Source organism: Colias philodice, chromosome 5 (genome assembly GCF_061535455.1).
Source record: "Colias philodice isolate Cphi_HAF_F1 chromosome 5, ilColPhil1 Martin Lab GWU primary, whole genome shotgun sequence".
In the NCBI taxonomy this organism is placed as follows: domain Eukaryota; kingdom Metazoa; phylum Arthropoda; class Insecta; order Lepidoptera; family Pieridae; genus Colias; species Colias philodice.
Window position 1 is genome coordinate 6039965 of NC_143090.1, and position 26325 is coordinate 6066289.

The 26325-nt window shown below is 34.9% G+C and overlaps 1 protein-coding gene across 8 annotated transcripts in view; it reads right to left on the reverse strand.

Annotated features, from left to right (window-relative positions):
• Positions 1-1660: 1660 nt before the first annotated feature.
• Positions 1661-26325, reverse strand: part of LOC149488464 (uncharacterized) — an 84418-nt gene continuing 59753 nt past the window's right edge. For 3 of the 8 annotated variants that reach the window (XM_089695637.1, XM_089695636.1, XM_089695638.1), the window contains 18 exons: positions 22644-22797; positions 21797-22031; positions 18850-18945; positions 15793-16045; positions 15494-15680; positions 15251-15407; positions 12872-15163; positions 12440-12563; positions 12050-12298; positions 11869-11974; positions 11472-11724; positions 10708-11112; positions 9939-10098; positions 6651-6762; positions 5388-5495; positions 5001-5096; positions 3818-3958; positions 1661-2526 (listed from right to left, as the gene is read on the reverse strand). In XM_089695637.1, coding sequence (XP_089551763.1) covers positions 2358-2526; positions 3818-3958; positions 5001-5096; positions 5388-5495; positions 6651-6762; positions 9939-10098; positions 10708-11112; positions 11472-11724; positions 11869-11974; positions 12050-12298; positions 12440-12563; positions 12872-15163; positions 15251-15407; positions 15494-15680; positions 15793-16045; positions 18850-18945; positions 21797-22031; positions 22644-22797 — 5297 coding nt within the window. In that variant the 3' untranslated portion in view covers positions 1661-2357. Of the gene's footprint in view, positions 2527-3817; positions 3959-5000; positions 5097-5387; positions 5496-6650; positions 6763-9938; positions 10099-10707; positions 11113-11471; positions 11725-11868; positions 11975-12049; positions 12299-12439; positions 12564-12871; positions 15164-15250; positions 15408-15493; positions 15681-15792; positions 16046-17112; positions 17431-18849; positions 18946-21796; positions 22032-22643; positions 22798-26325 lie in introns of those variants that run through there. The other 5 variants (XM_089695640.1, XM_089695641.1, XM_089695642.1 and 2 more) reach the window with 5 other exon arrangements.

Genomic DNA, 26325 nt, shown 5'->3' on the forward strand with positions numbered 1-26325 from the left:
CGATGCAAGTAGTAGATGAATACATGGACTGATGCAACAAGCTCACTCGCACTTTACGATAATTTAAATAATAACATACAAAGGCCACATCACATCATTCAGTCACAAGCGCAGAGTAATGACAATGTATTTATTTCTTTACAAACTTAAATCACACAAAGACGCATGATTGTAGAACTACAATCAACATTCTTAACCTAATTATTGTATAAATTACACGATATATTACAGTCCATTTTACCTTCTCCACATTTCGCCAAATATTCGGTCGCTGCGGATAAGTTTCGTCTCGATAACAATAAGCTACGGGTAAAAGGGAGGCAAATGTTCGGCGAAATATTCCAAGGCATAACGATTGTCAACTGACGTTCATCCAACATTAGAGATTAGTCGTCATCGAGCCTCTGTAACTGTACACTGAACGTAGTTGGCAAGAATTTCGGGACAATCACCGGCTTCGAGAAAGACGCAAATGTAACTACAATTTTGTCTACAACACACAATAATCTACATTTCGCCAATTTGTGACTCAACCGCACGACGGACTACGAGAGGAACTGTATCGTGCATTTCAAAGGTTTCATAATTTTGACCTTTTGAATTTCTAATTATAATTTTAATATTATTTACAACTCTATACAGACGAATACTGGAATTCCGAGTATAATTATACGATTACACGAGAGTATTTTATAAAAAATTCTATCTAAATAAACCGTCCTCCCTTGAGCAATACGTAAACCTACCGAAAAATATCGTTCTCTCAATTGTTGCACTATAAGCAGTGATATGATAGTCTATCACAATATTAGTATCGTACTTGGCATGAATACGAGGTTTCTGGAAGCATACTAAACTGATGTTAAAATCCGTAAAATGGGTGTTATTCACATTAAAATCATGTTGTTGATAGATGCTAAGCTTGACAATGACAATGCTTTAAAATACACCTTACAAGTTTGCTTAGTTCGATATAGTTATTAGGGTAACTTTCACCTATTTTATGTATTTTTAAAAGATCTCATGGATGAACTTTTAATGGGTGAAGCGAACGATCAGGATATGAAAGTGGATAGGCGCATGCGATTAGTAACAGAGATGTTACGTCCCAACACCACGTAGAACTTTCCAGAACTGTGGACCTGAGGAAAGGAAATTCGGAAGAGGCCATGCGGTTAGTTGCACAACCAAGTTAAAGCCCACACCACCATAGACATCCAAAGATATGTTTTGTGGATGTACCAAAGGTAAAAGACGTCGACCCCTACCACAAACCCAATAGGAAGGTGAAATGGAAAGGTCGCATGCTATTAGTGTGATGAAATAAAGTTACGTCTGTGGCAGACTACAAACAGACATATCGATTTCTTGCCCTGCATGAACACGATATTCAACTGATCCTCCAATACATAATATGCTTAAACAAACTAACACCGATAAGTACAATAACATTATGATACAAATACCGATATAATTTAGACACCAATATCCAATGTTTATCTAAAAATTTTAATATAGAGCGTCTTTCTCTCGGCCGGTGGTTCCGCTAAATGAGATTTTGTCCTTAGAGTAAAATGTATCACGCCACATTGAGGCAACATTTACCGTCAATGTTTCAATATAAATTTCTAAATGCTTTATGCTACATAATTATCATTAGCGGTAAATACTCCCACAATTTGAGTTCAATAATATTATCGTTATATTTACAGTATAAGATATAGTCGTGCCTTAAAACGTAAGACTAGATTTTACTACAGATTTATACATAAATGTGCGGAATTGATTTTACTTTGTAAATGTCCAATGGAGTCCTAGAACGGGGATTACTGCGACGGTTAAAAATAAAATATAAATATCCATGTCAAATTGTCCAAACGATTAATTATAAATGTGTCATAAAATTCCAATAAAATGTCATTATGCATGAGATTCTATCGTCGAATCTTTTGATAGAAAAATAAAGTAGAAATCTTAATACTACGATCGTTGAAATCCCCGTAAAAGGACCAAACATGAAGAGTAGAGGTAACGTCACAAATCACTTAATAGTTCAATATTTAACACAATTTCGTATTTCGACTTAAACTAACACGATTAAAAGTTTCGAAACGATCTCACTTATCACCGTTCAAACGATGCATCGACGTTCGATTCGACGCAAATTACAACTTGATTCACAATTCGACACAAATTACAACTTGATTCACAATTCGACACAAATTACATCTTGATTCACAATTCGACACAAATTACAACTGGATTTACGCGCACTAAACTATTCGTTCTATATTTCTACACATGACTCACTTGGTGAGCAGCGGGCGCCAATGAGGCTGCCAGCGCTAGGGCCAGCATCAGAAGTCCTCCATTACTGCGTCTCGGGGTACGAGACCCTTCTGATCGCCGCGACAACAGAGTAAGTACTGTTCATCGACCTCTAGGATCAAACGAAGCTTCTCCCCCTCGTTGAACGCCAAGTGCCCCGAGTCGGAGGGCAGCCTGTGCCATAGCGTTCTTACGTATCTGGAAAGTGAAGGGAAGTGTGATTGTTATGGTCGAGATATGCGTTAAAAATAACTATTTCTCCTAATAGGACACCGACGTCCTAGGGAAAAGGTACCAGTCCAAATTGCACGACTCATGATGCGAAGCATCAGAGAGTGCTTTACGATCGAAAAATTTTTTTCGCCTCATTTTTGCAGCTATTCTTATTATTATAGCCTTGTTAGTTCACGGAATCAAGATATTTTGCATACTATTGTCGAGATAATTTAATGGAGATTAATCCCATACTTTATAAAAATTGATTTACTTCAATAGAATTGGAAAAAAACACCGAAATAGGTCAAAAAATTTTCCTGTCCGTCATGTGTGAAACCTGAAAACACTATAACTTGTGAAAAAATCCATCATTTGAGTTAAATTTTTTTTTAAATATTCTAATCGACGATTGTAGGTCACTGAATGCGAATGATTAATTAATTCAGTGTCGTTTAATTGCAATTAATAAAAAACGAAAACTACAAGACTGTATATCTATATAATATATTTTTTTTTATATATTTCATAATTAAATGAGCATTATGAGTCGTGCACTTTTGGATTTTCCAAACTTTTTCTTAAACTACTGTTAGAATTTTGACTGGTACCAAATTACGTAATTTATTATCAAACAAAAGGAAAACAATCATAATATGTACAAATAATCTAAAAATTTATATGATATCTAGTTATTTATTAGGTATATCATACGATTATGTAACCCTAAAAAATTTGATAGCAAATATTTAGACCGTCTGTAGCAGCCAGGCCTCGTAATCGGACTTAATTGCGACTAATTTATTATTCAACTATGTGCAGTCATTTCCAAAACTAGGACATCCGGCAATGGAATAATGTCAGACTGATTCAAGTTCTACTTGTAAAACTTATCAGTGGTTTGACAAAGTTTGATAAAACATCATTTCCGTTCAATTTAGTGAAATGAATATTCACTACATGTTAAGTTGATGAAAAATAAAATAATTAGCTTAAAAAAAACACGCTTTAAACTCATGAAATTATTGTATTTATCCTTAAGGGGTGTTAGGCGGTCAGCGAAAATTCAGCTATTGTTGCAAAAAAAGGTCATTTTTATTTATAATTTGCAATACTATAGTAATTATTTTTATTTATTTTAACCAAACCAGAAATAAATATGCCACACTAGGGCATCCGTTACTTAAATTAGTCTGAACATTCAAAGATTGGTTAGTCCTAAAAGTAGCATATTGATGGCAAAAATAATGAGTTAATAAATAAAAAGTCAACAAACTTGTGTTTCTGCGTGTGTCGTGTAGCGGAGGATGAAGCAGCACGGCGCGGCGCGGGCGGCGGCGCCGCGCGCCCGTACGGCAGCGACGCGGGACGCGGCGCTAGACCCGCACCACCGCCCGCTTGGTCCACGCGGGACGTCCTGCACATAACAATGTGATTTTTGTCGTGCTGAACGTTAATAATCAAGTTTTCACTTCTGCCGGCACTCCCGGAGTGCAACCCGTCTTTTTTTTTGTGTGTTGTCTCTCGATGTTAGCCAGAAGGGCTTCTACATCTTAACGCGGACGCGTGGGTGAACTGAAGGTTCACCCTGGTAGCGACATGCGCAAGGGCGTCCCCCCGCCACGGGGATCTCGAACCTCGGCCGGAACTCGGAAGGGCCCTAGTCGGACGGGAATATGATGTGACTTGTATCGTGCAACACTATAATGTGGGTCCACATTTGAATCAAGTAATCGTATCCGTATCAGGCGCATCGTATCGAGTATGCGTATCATAAGTGTGGACGCCCATTTTGACTATACCATAATATATTACGAGTTACCACATTACATTATACATTATTATTATCATTATTTACAATACGTATGAGATACGCGATTAATAGCGATCGGAGTGTATCATGATCGCGATCATTTTGCGTCCTCACTAACAAACATGATACGCGTCGATGCTACGCGACGGAGATCTGATACGCGAAAATGATCAAGTGTGGACCCACCTTTATATAAGGCCATATACTTTTAGGCTCAGTTATGGATCTCACGGTTGAAATCCGGCTCGAAGGACTATACACGAGCTTGATAATGACAGTTAAGATGTTAAAGTAATGGAATAAAATTAGATTAACAATAACGTTATATTATTTGCTCTAACGATGAGTAAATATGGAGTTATTTATACGAATATTTGTTTTAAATTTATAGAAAAACCATGCTTGATATACCTTGTTGCAAACTTCTGAACAATTGCTTTAAATATTAAGAGAATCAAGATTCTACAAAAGAATTATTTAAAACATTTAAATAATTCTTACTTTTCTCTTAAAATGTATTTGTGAGGCAACATTTTTTACGGAAAAAGTACATGCAGCACATGCTATTATTGTATTAATATTTGAAGAATTGAAAACCAAAGTTAGTACTGTTATTTTCGCAACAAATCTAATTCGTGATACATACGGCGCCTTTCTTAAATTGCTAAGATTTTTATTTTCAGCAAGATTCGAGTTTCCGTTTTTGTCCAATGATTTCCTTGCTGGCTTCTCTTGGGTAATTCTGTAGGTGCGTGCGTAATTTTTATAAGTGCTTTTAAGCTTTCAAAATTTACCACATAAAAGACCAAACCACCAATAGTCTTAAATCTATGTAATCCAAAAGAATGAAGGAATTGATATAAGTAGGTATGTATATTGAACATAAAAGTTGAAACGTATCAATTAAATATACTGCAAATTTTCATATTTTTGAAGATGCGACAAAAATTAATAAATTGCGTTCAATATAACAAAAAATCAAAACCTATAGCTTGTTTAACCTACACAATAACAGCACATAATTAAATTTTACCTGTTAGCTGGCTGCGGAGGTTTCTTGTTAGCGGTGTTGCGTTGTGCGGTTTGCGGCCGGCTTGTTGACGTCGGCGACGCGCCCTTACGCACTGCTATGGGGATGCCTCTGTAGATTTACAAATGTATATTTTATCTGTGTACTTTGAATCTATAATACTGCCTTTTTAATAAAAAATAATATTATTTATTTGATAATGCGCCAAGCACAAAAAAATATCATCTCATCTCAAGGCATATCACATTATTTTTTCTACGCCTTTTAGTATTTGTCTACAGTTGTTTTAGTTAGCTTCTGTTTCGAAATCATTAATTTATTATTAAAGCAATACCGATAGCTTAAATGAGATGCGGTTATGCAGGCTTATCGATCGCTTTTGAACTCTAAATAATACAAAACTTCAAAAAAAAACAGCTGTAAAGAGAATTCACATGAAATATTGAATACGAGAAATTAGAACTACGTGTGGGAAGAATGATGATGCATTTTACCAAAATAACGAACAAGTTGATCATGTTTTGATAACTCTTTTAACATCTTTTGTTTACGACGTAAAGGCTAATTTCGAACGAAAAAAGGCGACGAACACACACATGCACATGCTATGAGACGGGACCCGCATACATAAAATTGAAATACGATCAATTGTCTCGACGCAAAAAATAAAATAACCTTTTCAATGTCAACTATCAGTAATTATTACAATGTCAACAAACAACTGTGCGATGTTATACAACTACTAGTTATAAACAATATCGAGTAGTTCAAGTTTATTTATATCTTAGTTTATATTACACAAAACGATGTTTATACTTTTAAATTTCTATTATAAATTCTTTGATAGGCAAATGTTTTATACAATCAATTAGTTGGTTCTATTCGGAAATAAAAAAACTCGATATACATATATCTTAGTGAAGATTGGAGACGATCCAATTAGGTAGATGCCAACTGTGTTCAGTTCAACGCTACTAAAACAATGATATTTTTAAAACAGGTAGTCATCAAGGTAGATTTGTTAAAATTTACAAAACTATTTCAAAATATATAAAGAATTAATGTCACTATGTATTATGCGCAGTGGAGCGAAAGTTACAAATTACAATATGTCGTGTCGTTTTATCTTGAAAACCCTTGATAGGTGATTATAATTTGAAGTTTTAAGTTTTCCGATGATAAAATGTGGGTGAAATTTTTAAATATAATAACATACAGCTTGACCTAATAAAAATCGTGATAAAAATGATAAAGATAGTCAAATACCTTGGCGCGTTATGTGATTTAGCCGGCGACGGTATAGAGGGCGCCTGTGGTCGAACGGGCGATGACACGGGCCGAGGAATCTTCGAGCGCACAGCAGCTGGCGATGTCTCACCTGAGATATATGTGTTATTTTTATAAAGTTCACTTTTATATAGGATATGTATACGGAAATATAGCATACAACCTTATAGACCGGGAGATACTAACACAAAATTTCGAGTCATTTGTAACAGGATGGCGGTTCTACAGGGGTCTTAGTACGCAATGACAAAAAGAAAAACGATGGTGTGAACGCTGGTACCGGCGGCTTAGTCGCGTGGGCGTTAGTCGAACTCGTCGGAAAAATAGCGAAGTCAAACGATTTGTAACACAAAAATTTTAGAATTTACCGATAGCCCATAAAAAAGAAGTAGGCGGTAGTGTCATGCCATACTTTTCCGGTGTGACTTACAGCCCGCCATACCGACGCGAATGTGTTGATTTAAAAAAAACAATTCAACCATTTGTACCAGGCTAACTTTTGCACAGGTAACCATCGTCGTGCAGCCATTTACGAAAATCGCCATGCCATACTTTTCGGACGATTCCAAATGGTCGCCATACCGCCGAAAATCTGCAAATTTTTTTTTTCGCCGAACCATTTGTAACACCCTAAATTTTTTTTTCAACAACTCCTGAATGATTATAAATAGAAGTGTGATAATGCCATACCTGTGGGAGGTGGCGAATGTGTAAAAGATTTTTTTTTTATTGTATGATTTTATTCGTATTTTGAACGATTTGTAACAGTATGGCATTAATCTTTCCTATAAGTTTGAGGTTCAACAAATATAAATACAAAATTTCAAAGATCTAGGTGGTAGAAATCTTCACTTCTATAAATTAATAATAAATTTATTTATGAAGTATGGCAGCACTTTTTCCCCCTACTAGAAGTATGGCAAATATAATAATGGTCACATTTTATCAAATACTCTCCAAAAATCCAAATGCAATACTGGTACAAAAAGTTTGGCGAAAAAAAAATTTTTTGCAGATTTTCGGCGGTATGGCGACCATTTGGAATCGTCCGAAAAGTATGGTATGGTGATTTTCGTAAATGGCTACACGACGATGGTTACCTGTGCAAAAGTTAGCCTGGTACAAATGGTTCAATTGTTTTTTTTTAAATCAACACATTTGCGTCGGTATGGCGGGCTGTAAGTCACACCGGAAAAGTATGGCATGACACTACCGCCTACTTCTTTTTATGGGCTATCGGTAAATTCTAAAATTTTTATGTTACAAATCGTTTGACTTTCGCTATTTTTACGACGAGTTCGACTAACGCCCACGCGACTAAGCCGCCGGTACCAGTGTTCACACCATCGTTTTTCTTTTTGTCATTGCGTAATAAGACCCCTGTAGAACCGCCATCCTGTTACAAATGACTCGAAATTTTGTGTCAGTATCTCCCGGTCTATTATGTTTATAGATAAATCCGGAACAAGAAGGATGCTTAATTATAAGTAGCCTACAATCCACATGGGTAGATCACACTACTTAAAAATAATGCCAAGATTTTATAATAAATTAGTTTGAAGAATATCAGACAACATATAAAAAGTCACGTGAATTCGGCCTTGTACTGAATGATGTAAAAATATCTGTAACCTGAACTGATTATATTTTAAATAACTGCCTTCTGGAAATACATTTTAAAATGCATTTATCAATATTCGTGTAAGTATAAGGTTTATCTACCGTTCATGTTTATGTTAAAACAAAAGACAGTTCAGTTCATGACATCGCATGACTTGGATCCTTACATAATGCAAAATTAATAGTACAAAGTACAAACATTTTTATCGAAAAATATATTGTGAGCGATATACTTAGAACACAGCTCAAATGATTTAGCTACTTGATACAACATTTAAAACCTATTTAAACATATTATAATAATTAAATTCTGTTAAAAGGTACAAAAACGAAATGCAGAGCGCATATTATTATACCTACCTATTTAAAGATGTAAGTAAATATTTAACAAAAACATGTGGTAGATCCACTTGAAGATTAAGATAACCTTGAAATTCCATTTTAGCCTACAGATGAGCGATTACTCAGATAAACAGAGACACTTAATACGAATATAATCATTATACTCAAACAGCGTATGCAAGTCAATTTTCTGTTTCAGTTCAAATTTCAAATAGTAGATGGTAGACACATAATAAAAATGCCCTTAAGAACAAAAATAGATCAGATACGACAGAAGCAATATTGTATATTTTTTACGAGAATCACCTACGCTTTATTTGAAATTGTGTATCGTTTCGTGCCAATAGGAAATGACGCGAGTTAACAAACACTTTTACAATGTATGTGAAGCAACAAGAGTTAACCCTCGTTACGTTAAAACATCTTTTTGTTCTTAACTATTCGGTGCCGGTGTAACTGGGTCGTCTATTCTGAGTCAGGCCATTTAATCCTTTAAACTCTTGAGAAAGAATCACGTAACTACTTTTATTAAGCCGAAAAGTAATATCATGATCCACATTAAATTCTTTACGAGCTGTAAGGTGTTAGTCTAACAGTATAGCGTTATTGCGGAAGTTCTAAATTTGGCGCATTACCAATACGGCATAACCGTGACTATTGTTGTTAGATCCGGGGTTTTTATTATTTAATTTATGGAGAAAAGGATGTACGCGAACATATTACAAAGTAAGCACCACATTAGACAAACAATACAAGAGAAACACATAGATACAACGTTTTTCAGTGTATCTAATACCTGGTAACTTATCTTAAATAAATAATATTAACCCAATATTACGAGCAGTATCAAACGGCAACGATTACCAGATAACGAGGCCTTTCCCTCTGGCCCGTATCTATCAATGCATTCGATGTTTCGATAACACATAAATAAACGTTCAATGTATCTTTGACTGGTATTTATTATTGAGCGCTTGTTAAATATAATTTAATATCACGTTGAATATTAATGTCACGGGCTATAATTGAAACCAAAGAAAGAAAAACAGCAACATGTACTTATCATTTTTAAAACTATATAAAAAAAGACGTGTGGCACTCGGGGACTGCCGCGGTAAAGCTAGTATGCCTTCAAGCCACACCTCCGTGTCCGTCGGAGTGGGGAGCGTGAGGTTTTTTCGTTACAGAATTTCTGGATTCGGTCCCCGTGCTCAAGGCCCGCGATAGAAGCTATGCAATAGCATAAAATAATTGAGATCCTAAAGGGAAAATTTTTAAGGATAGTATGGTGGTTTTCTGACTTACCGGTAGGTGTAACAGGGCTCTCAGCGGTGCTCAACATCTCCCATTTGAGCTGAAGTTTTCTGAACTTGCCACCGGAGTTATTGCTGCCATTGCCAGTGTTGTTGCTTCCACAGCTGTTCGCTGAGCTTGGTCTCCATTGCTCTTCACCACTTGTATCAAGCTGTTTGTATAATATAGAGATGATGAACTGGTATCCATTTTTACTATTAGTGGATATGGATTGACTAGTAATTTCCAAGGATCTATTACAAATTGGATAGAAATGTATAAAACTATAGGATTATCTATCTATATAATAGTCAGTATATTTAACTATTCTGGGATTATATCAGATTCAGGAAATTGTACTCCATCTAACGGTTGCTAGAATACCCATAAAACATGCAATGCACCTATATAACTATATTCTAGACACAAATATTACTTCGGTGGAATGTAAATATGTTTCGTGTAGACAAAATGGTTGCTCGGTTTTAGTCAAATTTATGAGTAAGCACAATATTCTCTGACTGTATATAAACCACAAACTATGAAAACCAAATAACGTCATTTCATTATTATTACAGGGTATCAGTAACAAGAAATAATAAAAACAATTGTTTCTATGCACACTCAATAATCAAAATAAAAAGGTACCGTAAAAAGCAACTACAGTAAATTTAGTGGCACAAAGCTGAAAGCGTGGTTAATTACTAAAATAAAATGAACAAAATGAACGATCTACGCAAATAAGCGTTCCGAGCTCACACAAAGGTTCCCTCCAATTTACCTTCGTCTCATTGGCGGCCGTTTTAGAGGAGGGTTTGTTATTCTCTAGGCTATCTGTGTAATCGTCACTATCGTCAAATACTAATCGGTCGAAGGCTTGCATCAACTTGGAGCCCAATTGCAGTCCCGACCATCGCCTATTGTTCTCTAAATCTATTCTGCTATTATTTGGACACATATCGTATCCGAGAGGTGTTGGATTAACACATGATCGAGGTCTGTTTTTTTCGATGGTAGTTTTAAGATTGGCCGTGTCGTTCAAGAGGTCAGGAGTCGAGGGTTCTTTGTTCCGCATTATAACGCTCGCTTGGGACTCATCGCTGATGCCGCTAGACTGCATCGAGCGAACCAATTTCAGCAAGTTCCGCTGGTTCAGGGTTAGTTGCGGGGTGTTAATCGCACTGGGCTGTTAAATACACCAAAGTTCTTTTAATCATGCAACATGCTATCCATCGTTAGTTTGAATGTAAATTGGGACGTCCTCGGTAGATACGCTGACATCGATCGTTCGATTATGCCTTTATTTGCATTTTATGAAAGCTGTGCACGAAAGTAAACGCTATACATATCTTAAATCGCGGTGAGTTGTGATTTGAAAGCACATGCAATAAATAAAATGCAAATAAAGCGATGTCGGCTTTGATTTCTGGCGGCACTTCGTATGTATCAATGTACAATGAGTTTTTGATGAGAATACTTACCAACTAAAGTTAAATAGATAGGTATAACTAGCATTTAGAAGGTAACATTAAACGTAAAACTTACCCGGCTAGCAGCTCTCATGTCACTTTCGATTCTTTTGAAGCTCCTGTGTAATTCTCGCATTTCAAACATGAGGTCCAGAGAGAAGGGTAGCAGACGTAAGGGCTCGAGACTGGCCAATAACGTATCGAGTAGAGCTCTACAGCGCGGTTCGCCGACACACCCGGCAAGTATGAGAGAATCAGGATCATAATGTTTAGCCAATATTGATTCCCGAGTTCTCACATACGATACCCACGCGTCCACGGACTGCGCACTACAAAGGAAAAATTATATTTCGAAACCATCTTAAATGAAAACTAAATTGATTTTAATTCATGTATAAAAAATATGGACGTCTGAAATTACTTTATTTTTTCAAAATTCACTAACATAAGAAGAAAAACTATCATTAACTTACTTTAATAGACCTAAAATGAATGCGTTAAATTTGACCAATCCTTCTGTTACTGCATCCTCGCTGTTTATTCTCAGAACTAATTCATTGAGTGATTTTGTTATTGGACCTGAAAATAAAGTGTAATTAGTCTTCAATCCCATAAACTGTAAAGAAATGTAAATACAATTATTTGTATATTTACCTTGTCTCGCTGTTGATTCTACCATTTGCCAAACTGAATTATTGACGGCACCGAATGAAGTTTCAATGTTTTCCTTTAAACCGTCCCTAAATATCGCATAAAGGGCTGGACATAGCGCATTTAAGGCAATTTTGGCGCAAGCGGGCGATTGTTTCGAGTCGCCTAAGAATGCTAATTCAGCTTGGTCCGTGGCGGTTGAGAAGTGTTGAATTAACATCTCTACAGCATCCGTAACATTTGAGACTAAAGCTAAAATTATAGAATTAAGATCAATTATAATGTCCAATTATATTTGCCTTAAATTGAAAAGTAAAAGTTTATAAAATTCTCAATTGACTTCTTTTGGTGTACAATATTATGTGAATTTAAAAACACAACAATCAAACGAACCTCGTTTCTGTGACACGTCGATCATATCGTATTTAACCCTTCCCTCGTGTCGCGTGGGACTGCCAAACTCATCAGGACTTACTTCAGCCTCTTCACAAATTGGTATTTCGGCTAAGTTCTTCCCCTAAAATTCAATGTTTATTTCGTTTTGATTATAAAATTTAATTATTTCAATAATGTTAATAAAGATGTTGAGGGTTATGGTTCATGGCACAATGCAATAAATGGAATTAAGTGGGGTGAACCAAGATGAGAATGCAAAGTAAAGTAAAATATTTGCAAAGAATAATACATTCTAATGAGAACTGCAAAAGAATACAAAGTGACGAAATATGAGTGATGCATACAAAATAAAAATAAAAAGGAACAAAAGTACTTACAGAACATAGCAGGAATTCGTGCAGATAGGATGAAAAAGCGATGGGACTTTACCTGATAATGTCTTTGTGCTACCACGGCTGAAATGTTAGGCGAATTAGGCGGAGTAGCGAGGCTAACTACCTTGAGGTCTTCCACTGCCTTCGATTGGCCAGTTGGAACATCAATCTTGCCTTCAGATTTTTGTGCAAAACTCACTGACTTCTTGCTGTTACAACTGCTCGCGCTAGAATCTGTGGATCGCTGGTTCTCCTCTTGAGAACGCTTCATTTGGAGGAACTTGGTAACCTGACTCCTTACCTTTTGTACTTGATTTTGATCCCATTCATCCATATTTTGACAGTTAAAACCACTTTGCTTCAAAAATTCTTCAAGTTGTTGTAAATCGGCACTGCTGATTAATGCGCCGGGCGGTGGAAACTCTATGTATTCTAATTTCTTAGTTCTCGGTTTGGGCATCGGTGGTGTATGTGGCCGGTGGAACTTAAGTTCGTTTGATTTTCCAGATTCCAAACTGCTTTCTGTTCCCACACCTTCATCGTGATAGTACTCATTGTAATCAATGTCCTTATCAGCGGCATCCAAAAATTGTTGTGACAATCTCTTAGCAGCTAAATCATTGTTTTTTCGGTAATCAATATTTTGATTTTGAAGATAATAAGGTTCTTGCAATGATCTTCTTTTTGTTTTATTTTCTACTGCAGTGTTAGCGCAAACTATGGGATCTTGTATTAGATCATCCATTTCAAACATGCTGTAACGTTTTGCACTAGATTTTCTGGTTTTATCTATGGACTTTCTTAATATACTTTTTGGTAACGGTGGTCTTGGCGGCACTGATTCTCCTTGTTTTGCCAAGCGATTCTGCTCAGCTAATGACAGTGATCGTCTTGGTATAGAAGGGTTTATCCTTTGACCATCATTGTGGAGACCGCTGGCTTCAGAACTTGTTGCACTATCGTAGCGGTATACAAAAAGAGGATTGAAAGCTCCCGTTGGAGCGGGGCTGTTTTGTGCTGAAGAATCAGTAAGCATTGTGGACGACCCTCGGTAGCCTGAAGATGGTTGAGTCGCAGTACTTGAACTTGAGGACACAGCTGTTGTATTTGTACCCAAGTTATTACAATCGCAACTCGTTGGCCTATTTCTCTGCCTTAAAGGAGCTGGCGTATTGCAGTATTTGTCTGTACACTTCGACGTGTTTTCTTTTTCTTTAATATGTTGCATTAGTTCTGGAACTTCTGATAGCAGTTGCCGACATTCTAAAGGCAATAAGAAGTTCAAAGAATCCCAATCTTTTATATGTCCAAGACCTTTCTTTTTCAACATTTCTACATCGTTACAAGAGAATGGCCGCTTACCCTTGATTTGGGTTCGACCTCTTTTACTCTCGCTAGACTTTGGTGAAACATTGACTTTTACAGGATTAAGGTAAATATTTGGTCTGCCATTCAAAAAGCTTATATCTGGAAGTGTATAGTTAGGATAAAGGACAAATACCGGTTTTTCGCAATCACCTTCTTTCAGTTTCTCTAAAAAGGAAGCTTCAACTACTTTAAATAATTCCCGATCTTGTGAGACACTGGCTTGTAAGTTTGATGTTTGCATACTTTTGTCTTGGGTGCTACTTTCGAAATGAGTCGACGTCGCTTTCGTATCACAAGGTTCCCGGTGTAAAGCTCTATTCATTTTCGTAATTTGAGTACCATCAGATTCCGAGCAACTTGAAATACTAACGCTGGTGGCGGATGAATGTGACGAGCATGATTTTCTATTACTTCTTACTTTTGAAGGACTTCCTATAAGATTTGTGTTAGTTCGTCGAATACGAGGCTTATTCACTATGGCATAAAGATTACTTTCACTATCACTCAACTTTGTTCCATCGGATTCTTCCTCTTCTATTAAAACTTCATCGTATACTCTATTATATGGATTTACAGATCGAATCTCCTCATAAAATAAGGAAGATGTTTCTTCAGTAGCTTCACTTGGTAGTTCGGCTTGAGGTCGATTAACAGAAATTGTTTTAGAATCATCAGGTTTGTTTTCGCCCAATGACTCACCGCTTTCGCCCCCTGATGAAGGCCAGCATTCTGATCTATCTAACTGATCCATTGTTACAATACCTTCATTACTATTACTTTTTTGTTTCATAAAAAGCTTAACTAAATTGAAAGATTGTTGTTTTGTTTGACTTTTGTCAGTAGAAGTTTGATTGTCAGTGGACGATGTACTCATAGGTTCTGAATGCTGACTTCCTTGTGAGCGATTTTGAGAAACGTCGTAAACTTTCATACATGTTGGAGTACCATTTAGCCTTTGGTTTGAGGTGAAGGAGTCGACCTAAAAATTAGATGGCAGTTAGTAAACACAAGAAGTCGATAACGTGTTACTACAATTAATTTTTCATTAGCAAATGCTAACACTTACCGTTGAATTGCTTAATGCTGCCGAATTTATTGAACTACTCATAAGCTTTTTTCGGTATAAATTCGGTAGGCTCTGACTTTTTATTACAGAATTATTCATTTCATTTGCAACATCGGTCGATTCGTTTGAATTTTCATTATTATTACCGGATGGATGCCTAAAATATTGAGGAAACATTATTAGGAATCATTAACAACAACAACCTAATTTTTTAATTGTATCATAGGCCTGTGAGACACTTACCTTTGTAAGGGCAAATGACTGGTCTGTTTCTTAAGCTTACTCCACGTAGTTAAACCTAAATCACTCCTAGCCATAGACGTTGTTAGCTTATGTGTTAGTTTCTTACATCTTTCTAATAATTCTAAATTCCTGCGCGTTCTTTCATCACTATCTAATATTATGTTTATATCATCTTTATCCAGTTTGTCTGAAAACAATTATTCACGGTTAATGGAATCTTATCAAATTAGGCGATGTGAGTCAATTATGATATCAGACATTAAGTCACTTTTTATGGTATATCAAGTTTGCTACGTTACCATGATTTTGATTGACGGCGGGTTCAGCACACTCACTGTCCTCGGAGTAAATGGTGAGACTTCCCTCGAAGGCGATGGTATAGTTGTCTTTGTTGGCTTGACATGTGAGGATCAGATCTTGCTCCGTGGGTAGTTCACAGTCAAGACTATCAACGCTGAAGTGCACGCCATGCGCTCCTTCTTTAACCGGTGAAAATAGCAGTTCCGACTTGCATATTGACATAGTATTGATCGAGCCGACGGATTCTTCTCCCTGTATGAAAGATGCTTATTAATAAACTTCAAAGCTGAACCATTGATGCTATAACATCAATTGGTACAACAATTTATTAAAGTAATAACAGTAATTGCTATTGAGTGTAGGAAATTTTCAAAAGCGTGGTTACATTGCATCGTGCACTCGAGATCGTTCCCGGAAGATTACGAAATGTAAACGTTAGTTAGAACATAAACATTTGTATGTTTTAAGTTTAATTTGGGATGGCGGCGGTTTGAAACTTCTTGGGCGACGCGGACGCTATAAAATGACTGTTTAACATGTTGGTTGTTCTTTTCTATTAATATCATGAACTTTGATGTCAAATGTTCTCGAATAACAGAGACTACATTGAAATATAAGTGTTCATCAAATTGGTTTTATTGCATGATATGAGTGCATGACTGTGCGGGCGCCCGTTATCAATTTAATTCCCTTTCCTGCTATGAATGAGGTCACAAATCAAACAATTTAGTCACCAAGCTACGCAAAAACATCCCATAGTTATTGTGAACTGTATGTGTTTTAAAAATATTTAACTAATGTTAGCATAACTCGGTAACTATGCATTTTCAACGGATGTTAATAAATTTGATTAGAAACAATGCATGTAAGCGTTTACCAAGAATTGTTATCTTATCTGCATTTAAGCAGAAGTGTCAGCGGAATCGGAAAGATGCAGTAGGGTAGTTAGAAGAAATTTTATTAATTGATATCGTGCGTTATAAATTATTGTATTACTATTACTAGATATGTTAACTTTATAATAATACTAGCTTTCCGCCCGCGGCTTCGCCCGCGTTTTCAGAGAAAACCCCGCATAGTTCCCTTTCCCGTGGAATTTCCGGGATTAAACCTATCCTATCTCTCAAGTTGGATCGAACTGCACATGATGTGCGAATTTTAATATAATCGGTTAAGTGGTTTAGGAGTCCATTGAGGACAAACATTGTGACACGAGATTTATATAGTTATATTAAGATGTTGTCGTGAATATTTAAGTGTCTTGTCGTTAATTACATTTCAAGAGGAAAAATAATGTTTTATGAGATGTGAAAACTCACTGAATAATATCCTCCATTACAGGAGTCCCAATCAAACTCAGTCACGCCCATATTGTAACTTAAAATTGATGAGAATTACACTCACTACACTAAAATTAACAAGCACACGCACTAATAGTTTTCAAGTGTCTTTAATTAGATTGATTAAAACTATCTTTAAAAAAATATCACCCTTGAACAGTCTTATTATCTGACGCAAACACAATTGTTTATAAGGTCTTGTATGCCCGATGTGACCTCATATAATAAACAACAAAGTATAGAATGCATTGCAAGATAGTACGCAGTACAGCACTTCTGAAAGTCCGGGCGCTACTGGGCCAGCGGGTATATTAATTTTAATATTAGCCACATCCTACGCTTCTCAAACTTTACGCACGATGAAATAAATACGAACTGTAGTGTACAAACAACGAGCACCGCGTGCGTTGTAATCGATAATGAAAAACATAATTAGCGCTTATTTATGAACTTAAACTGTGTAAGTAGTAATTACCTAATTAATATATGTATTGTTTGAATATAAATAAAGCTTCTAGATATTAGGTATGTGATTATAATGTAGTTTTTTGTAATTTTGAGTCAATGTGTTTTTAAGAAGATTACATATTCTATACAAGTATTGCAGTAATGGTTCAAAGTTTAAATTTTACATTAGTACTTATATTCTGTGTAATAAGTTAATCTGTAGACGTACGTGTAGAAATTTTCTTGATTTATATCCGTCATATTAAGTATATGCGTATTGCGTAAAGAAAAACAGTTTGGAAAGCGGTGTCAATTGGCCAGACTTCATTGGTAACACACACATGGTTCCCGTATGACAACGAACACACATGGACAGCAGATATAGCGCACTCACACATGCATGCTGCAGGGGAATGAATATGACTGTATGAGTGTAGTTGATATGATTGACGCAATTGGTGTGAACGGTTCACGCACACATTAGCAGTCTTATTTTATCTTTACTATTCGAACATCCCGTGGGACAACGTACTATGGGGCCACAGTGTAGGAAGTCTTGTTGTGAATGCCAGCCAAGTACTTTAGACTTTCTATCTATTTGTACATATGAGCTTTGGCTATGACTCCCCCTGAGACATTATACTGTACCGAAAATAAACCCGGATAGAATAGTTGCTTCGTAGTGACATAATTGTATGCGATTCATTAGTCTATTCAATATTTAACTGATAATATAGAAGGCTGCAACAATTACAGTCAAATTATTATAAGTAGGGACCTACGTATACTACTTACTTATTTAATAATTTTTTTTTATACAAACTAATTTTTGGTTATAAAAAAAATTTAACTACAGATTTAATTTTAAGCACTTTTAAATTTAACTACTTATTATTTTTTTTTAATTACTACCTTTTAAACCTAATAATAAAGCTTAATGCCAATAAGTACAAAAAAATATAAATTATCGTATTATAAAAAAATAATGCGATGCAAAGTATCATTTTAAATAATTAGATATAAAGTTTCATGAAATTTAAAGTAAGTACATTTCAATAAATTCAACTAGTGTACAAAGAAATCTATGTTATGCTGCCATCTATACAATATCTTTCGAACTTGTCTGCTATCAAAATGGTTTATCGTACGACTACTAGATGGCGCTTTAATCAAAATCACGTTGAACTTCGAAAAAGTATACATGAGTGAAATGTGCTGATGAAAGTAAAATGCAGGAGAAACATAAAACATTGAAGTGGTGAGGCGAACCTGAAAACTACTGTTGTTACTCATGGAACTGTCGAATCGAAACTTTTCCATCATAGAGCTAGAGATGCTGGCAAACATCTCGCCGTGGGGGTTACTCTGCAATACACCAGAACATGAGACCGGGTACACCAAGGGGTTAAAATGGGACTGAAATTAACAGAAAACATTTAGGAAGTTGTTAAACGGAATATAGTTTATGCTTTTCGTGTTTACAGCCAGCTAGAGACAAACGATTAGATGTTCTAGAATGTAGAAGAATACATTAAAATTTGAGACACCAACACCAATCAATTTAAAATATTTTGCGTAAATAATTAAATATTGCAAGCATGCAATCATTAAGCCCTGTATCACTATCGTGGTGTGATTGTGTGCTAACAGATGATGGATAAGGTCATCATTATTATTATTTAAAATTTTAAGATTTATACCAATTACAAATAATTCTTATTGGTTTTATTGTACCGTAATTAATTAAAATGTTAATTTCTCCTCTATTCCAAGGTAACAAAAGGCACTAATTGACGTCGACGAAAATTGTTCATGCTTATATTTTAATAACTTAATGAACACAATATACTCGGTTTATAAATTACATTATGTAAAACATGTTTTACCTCCTTGTGAATTAACAAACTATCCTTATATAGTATGTTTCATAATGATCATGCTGTGACTTGGTCGAATTTATATGAATTTACAATTTTATTTTTGTTGATATCAATGTTCATCCAACTTGCCCTAAATAATCAAAAGTTGTCAGAAATACAAGTTCCACAAGGTTTTAAATTTATCTCGTTTTGCATATTATTTTATGGGGCAGTTAATTACTAACAGTAAAATTTGAATTGTAAATTGTTAATTTCTCTTTCCCAAACATTATTCAATCAATGTTATATTTGTTTTCCTGACTTGATAGTTTAAAGGTACCTATTTTAATCTTTACATATTTCCCGGTTAATTCCCACTACATTTCCTGTAAAATCACAATGCTCAAAGGTATTTCTTATTTTTTTCTGACTAATTTAATACTTCTTAGTCTTAAGAACGAATATTTGTATATGTAGTTACTTCATGTTAATGAAGATTATTTTTCCTAATATTATATAAGTACCTCTCTATTTAAATAGGTACTCATATTTCTTATGAGTGACATTTACTACTTCCTAAGCTACGTTGTAAAAATAATTTTGTTTTTATCAGGTTATTTGCTGGGTTATAATTTTCACTGTATTAAAAAAAATATTACTGCTAGATATTTCAATCATATTTCATAATTTTATAATTCACAGAACAAATGTTACTTATTATAGTACCCAGTACCTATATACCTACACAAAAAAGGCTCTAACATGTCGTTGTCTATATTTTATCTATATAATGTTTAGCATGTATCAACACAGCCCTAATTTCATCACCGTTCAAGCAAGAGTTACGCCACCTTGGTATGGCTATGTCACAAGTCACATTTTCCGTAATTTTCGTCATAACTTTTCTCCGATTGCATTTTCCATTAGACCAGAGAATATGGAGTAATGTGCAACATCAGGAAGTTAGAAATATCGATGTTATTTTATACTGACTTGTGGATGAATAATACTCAAACAAAAATTATGTACCTACTAGTTACCTATTTACTATTACTAAATATTAATATTTGTTAAAACAATACAATAATTTATTTTAGTAATAACTATGACAAAATAATTCATAAAGACAAAAAATTTAAACTAGATTTACATAACACACATTATGACTTAATTTTTAACATTATTTTATAACTAAATCAATCGCAAAGTAATTCAATATTTAAACGTGCCTATACCACAGTAAATAATCCTCACGTATACAAACACATTTGATTACGTAAGAAGCGTTATGTATTAGAAGCGAAGTGAAATTGTGAATACATGGTGCACCTTGCCTCTATGGCATGCATAATTCCCCACCTAGCCTTTTACGTGTGCGCTAATCTAACACGTGCCTGTAGTAACTAATAGTTTAGCTACCGTTGCTTTTGCTGACTATGTGTGGCTTTTGTATAATATCTATATATTAGGATAGGTAGAAATTATGATAATTGATATTAAGAGAGGGTTTTATACGCCAAAATCTGTGCTCATTTCATGTTATTACAGATCAAATGTGTGTATCATATATTCAAACGATAGACGTTTTGAATTAAAATGGCTTTTTGTTTAAAAATTCTTATTTAATAGTTACTTATTCTGATTAGAACTTGTTTATAACAGTTACATTTAATAGGGAAGTAGTTTCGAAAAAATGCATCAATAGACAGCTAAATAAAAAGTAGAAACGTATATACCTTACACATTTAACAACGACGGTTTTTCTATTCATAGTAACAAACATACCATATAAGTAGCTAATTATTAATCTACAATTGATTCCTATAACAGGCACATGACGGGTAAGAACTAAGATCGTTATATTTAAATTTATAATTTAATTAAGTGAGGGCCGTTAAACGACTTAAGAATACTTAAGTACTTGGTAGTAATTGAAATAAATTGGCGAAGTAAAACTCCGAGAGAATCACAAGTACAGCGAACGATCATCCAATCGAAAACAAAAATAATAAAAAATGCACGGACATTGTATCCATTTTAACCACAAATACCTCTATAATCTTTTTTCTTCAGTACCTTTTTGTGAATAAGAATGCAATGAATCTCAGATGCGGTTAAGGGTAATACGATTGAACATTCTCAATAATGAAACTGCTTATTAAACTCATATGGTTTCATGTACTTTAAATATAATTATGACATGAACCTACTAGATCCATGTAGAAAATGAGAGAGGTTAAAATAATAACTACTTTATGACACGATTATGAAAACCAGTGGAATCAAATGTTCTATTTATCAATAAATTTTCATCTGTAATGTTGTATTGTGTTTGATATCCATGCAAGTTGACTCACATCGTTAACTCTATCATCGTGCGGCAAGTTAGCGGTCATCAGGAGCGCATGGATGTCTTCAGTTTTAAAGCTTTCTATGTCGGCTTCAGCGAGGTTGGCGTCAAGGTCTCTCGCTATATCGTTGTATCTTGACGTGAATTCGAAACGAGACGTGAGGTCGCCTATCCCTTTGTACGAGGCGGACACCGAGGACAGGACTGAGGTGTGGTGGCACGAACCATCCCGAAATATCGGACTGGAAAGAGAGAAATTAACGTTAGATATCTTTTAATAATCATTACAAATTACAGTACATTCAGTCAAGAAAATGAAATCATTGATTCAGATAATAATTGAATCTTACTATAATTATTATTCTCTTGCGCTAGAAAGAATGATTTCTAAGATAATATTATTCAGAATTAATGTTTAATTTAACCTTGTCATTGAGTCACTGAATAATCAATAACGCATTAAAATGCATTTTATTGTACGATTAGTTTCAAGTAGTTTTATCGGACTTGACAATTATATCATAATTTGGGCATGAATTACGGAAATATTATGAAGCAGGACCTAAAATAAATTCATAATAAAGACAGTCACGGAACTGACTGTACCTAACTACTTTCACTTACATATTCACATCGCATCGATTTTTGCTTTTATCGTCGTTTATGAAGGCAACAATAAAGTTTTTGTATAAGAACGAATATTTTTAAAGGTTTAGGAAAAGAAAGGGAAAACTGTTATAATAATAATTTATCTCTTTCGCATTTTGTACATATCGTGTCAGTTTACTATTCAATACATTGGAAACACAATACCTATTACTTGATCGAACTAGGAAACAATTGTGATTACTTACTTATAGTCGAGAAACCACAGATATCCCGAGTTGTCGCAGTGTGCGTCGAGGTCATCGTGCGTGGAATGCTGGCTGCCAGCCAGGCTCGGGTTGCTGTTGCAGTCCTCGTCCACCCCGGGACTTGCTGCCTTCAGCCCCAACCTTGGCGGTGGCCCTGGAACCCAACACAACACAGGTTAATTAAATAATCATTAGCACACTAAAGCTGCAGTCTCCCAGCCAGTACTCATGTCTAATAGCGCGATAATATATTATATAGTTCAGCTTTTATTTACTACGTAAGCCAAAAGCTTTAGCTCGTTTATATCATCATGTTATGTATCATTATTTTGCTTTAAATTCTTACTTTCATTGTATCAAAAATTCCAAATCGTATCACATATCTGAATGCTGCTCATATGCATACCATGTTACGCGAATGAAACCAATAAAACTTCTCCGAGAACCGTATAAACATTTATATATGGATAGATACTAAATGTAGCAGTCCCTTTAGAGAACGGGACGTGGGAGGACAAGTAAGCAACTAGCCCTATAAGGAAACCTGACCCTCATCCACGGAGTAAGGAAAATGTAACACAAACTTATTTAACATACTATTTTTGACCACGCTTTAAAAAGAGACTCAGATAGATCTAAATCACTGTTCAATGTTGATATTGAATATGCACTTGATGTTATGTATTATTTTTATTAGCGTAACTAATTTATACTTAAGGTCAATAATCGTATCGTACTTAGTACAGTGTAAAGCAGACAGTGAACTTCTGTCAAGACGAGTTAGGAAACTTAGTGACGCAAGCCTGACTCACCAGTCACCCATGATACATCGGAACGACTATGCGGCCCCTCGATTGTTTTTATTAGTTAAATCAAACTTGGAAGCCCAGTATTGGCTATTGGATGAATCATTTCCTCCAAACAGGTATATATGATAATAGAATTATTCGATAGCAGCGATCATGATTCAAGATTAGTTAAATATGTCAACAAACGAAACAATGCAGCGAACTGCATAACGTTAAAACATAATTCGTTATCGATTCAATATTAAATTGTATCAGCACCAGATTCAATCTAAATATTATTTGTATATAAATGTTTAGCAAGAATGCGAGACGTGTTGCAAATAGGTAATCGATAAACAACATTATTTTGTATACAATGTTTCCTTCTATTTACACAGTTCAAAGCACTCGGTATAATGTCCTTGTACAGGCGGGTAAGATATAAAGTTAGATTAACAATCTAACGGCGCCTAGCAAATCACACCATTGACAGTTGTTAAGCTGGTTAGTCTTCCCTTTGCGTTGGCGTTAAGCCTAATTGGCTGACTGGCTATCAATGTCAGATGAAGGTGGCGGTCAAGGGAGATAAAAAATTCAAGGGCGCACCATAAAATGCAAATTTTATTGTATAACAATATTTATTGTATTTCATACGAATATAATAAGGAATTTATAGACAATACAATTCTCCTTGTTCGACATTAGGCCATCAAACGAACACATGTTGTAATGAAAATCAACCAATAACAGTTGGAGGATGTTTATTTAAATGGCATTTAAAAAGGAAACAGATGTAATTACTGCGTTATAATCACGGCAATAAGATAAACGCTGCAGGGTACGTCGCTTGCATTCCACTGGGCACATGCAGTGGGCGGACATTATGTATTAATTAGTTCACTTTTGTCATTTCTACTTTAAACAAGTGAATGTAATTCTCATATAATTGTATCAAATTGTTTAAACATTAACAAATAAATAGAGCTGGTTCCTTAAAAATGGAGAAACTATCAATATTACTTGGCATGTGTGCATAAGATTGCAAAATTTTAAGCTTGCGCGATCAGGCTATGCAATAGCAACGCAGCTTCAAAATCTTTACAATTATTATGATGAACTATTCAAGTGTCCTCAATTGTTGAATGCAAAATATAATTGAGGTAGGCAATTATAACTGCTGGCATATCGTATGACGCATCACGCAAATAGATGTCCGAGCCTCCGTGTCAAGGATGCACTGACCAGGATAGATGAGGCAAACAAACATTTAAATTATAATGAAAAACGTAGAATTATTCAGTCAAAACATAATAAAATTCAACAATGGATTATTTGACCGGACACACTAGACAGAGCATATCGAAATGTCAGACTTAAAAAAATCAAACAATGGCCGTTTGCTCCGTTCTCATTTGTTGCATCACACTAATAGCAGAAAATGGAATAATGTCGTTCCTAACCGTGTTTATGCATTTTAATTTAGCAATTCGTGTTATTTCGGGGAAACGTTCCATTTTCTTATCTAGCTTGAGAGCGGATTCATTTTTCAAATGGCAGTTTGGAACATACACTTTCCGACCTCAATTTCAATCAACATTATTGAAGTGAAAACTTCTTTAGCGGCGTTGGGTATAAAATCTTAAACTCCCGTCAGGACACGTGGCCTGATCGAAAAAGCGTAAGACGGATGTTTTTTTTTTTAGCCCTTATATTCCATACGTAAGACGGATATCATTCCAAAATATCAAACATGCTGAACGTTAATAATCAAGTTTTCACTTCTGCCAGCACTCCCGGAGTGCAACCCTTCTTTTTTTTTTACTGAAAATTTCACACGATTCATTCCTAGAATGCATAATAGATTTAAATACGTAAGCATAATTTTTAATTGAAGCAATCTTTTAAAACTTTGCAGACACTTTTTGCAATTTTCAACGAACAATAGATTGCCCGTGAGATATCAAGCTAATTTGGCCGTGAGTGCCGGATAGAGGTCGCTGGCATCTACCACTATATTTTTTCACGTTTGCGATAGAATACATTTTTTCTTCGAAAGAAATAATTTCGTGGTACCGGTAATTGACACAGATATCTCTAACCAACGCTCGTATAAAAGACAGTTAAAAACTAGTTTTATAATATTTTACTAGATTGCATATCATGCTAGATACTAAATTAATCAACCAATATTACTCAGTTATATTATATTGTGAGTAGGTATAAAGAAGATGTGTAAAATATGTTTATTGTACATAAATCATAAAATATCTTAAAATAAAAGCAATTTATTTAAATTTATTCAATTATGACTTTCTGACACATCTTGTATACTACTCTAACAATTTGTTAAAACCAAAAGTAGCTAAATATTAATTCCTATTCAATTTGAACACTTAATATAAACTGCAAGTGCAGTATTCGCTTGTATAAATAAACGAGGAAGTTTATTATGTTATTGACATCGTGCATAATAATTACGGTTTCCGGTCGCACATAATTATTTTTAATGCTTAATCAGCGATTACCTTCACGACGATAAATACCAACTTCAAGTTTTCACGGACAACACACTGTAATGGCATTTAAAAGGGCACTGTGTCTCCAACCTACCTACTGAAATGGCGTCGTTATTAATGTTTACATAATTTGTGTAAAACAAAATTCATAACTACAATGATACAAGATTTCCCTCAACGTATTTTGCGATATTTTATAGTTAATCGTATACCAAATTCTAACGTTTTATTTCACAATAAGTTACGTAGGTAGTTATTGGATGATTGAAATTGGGACTAGAATAATACATCATTAATATTCTAAAATGCAGTTCCATCATGAATAAACAATACTAGGTATACACTTATATTCAGGTTTGCCGTTCCAATTTAAAAATC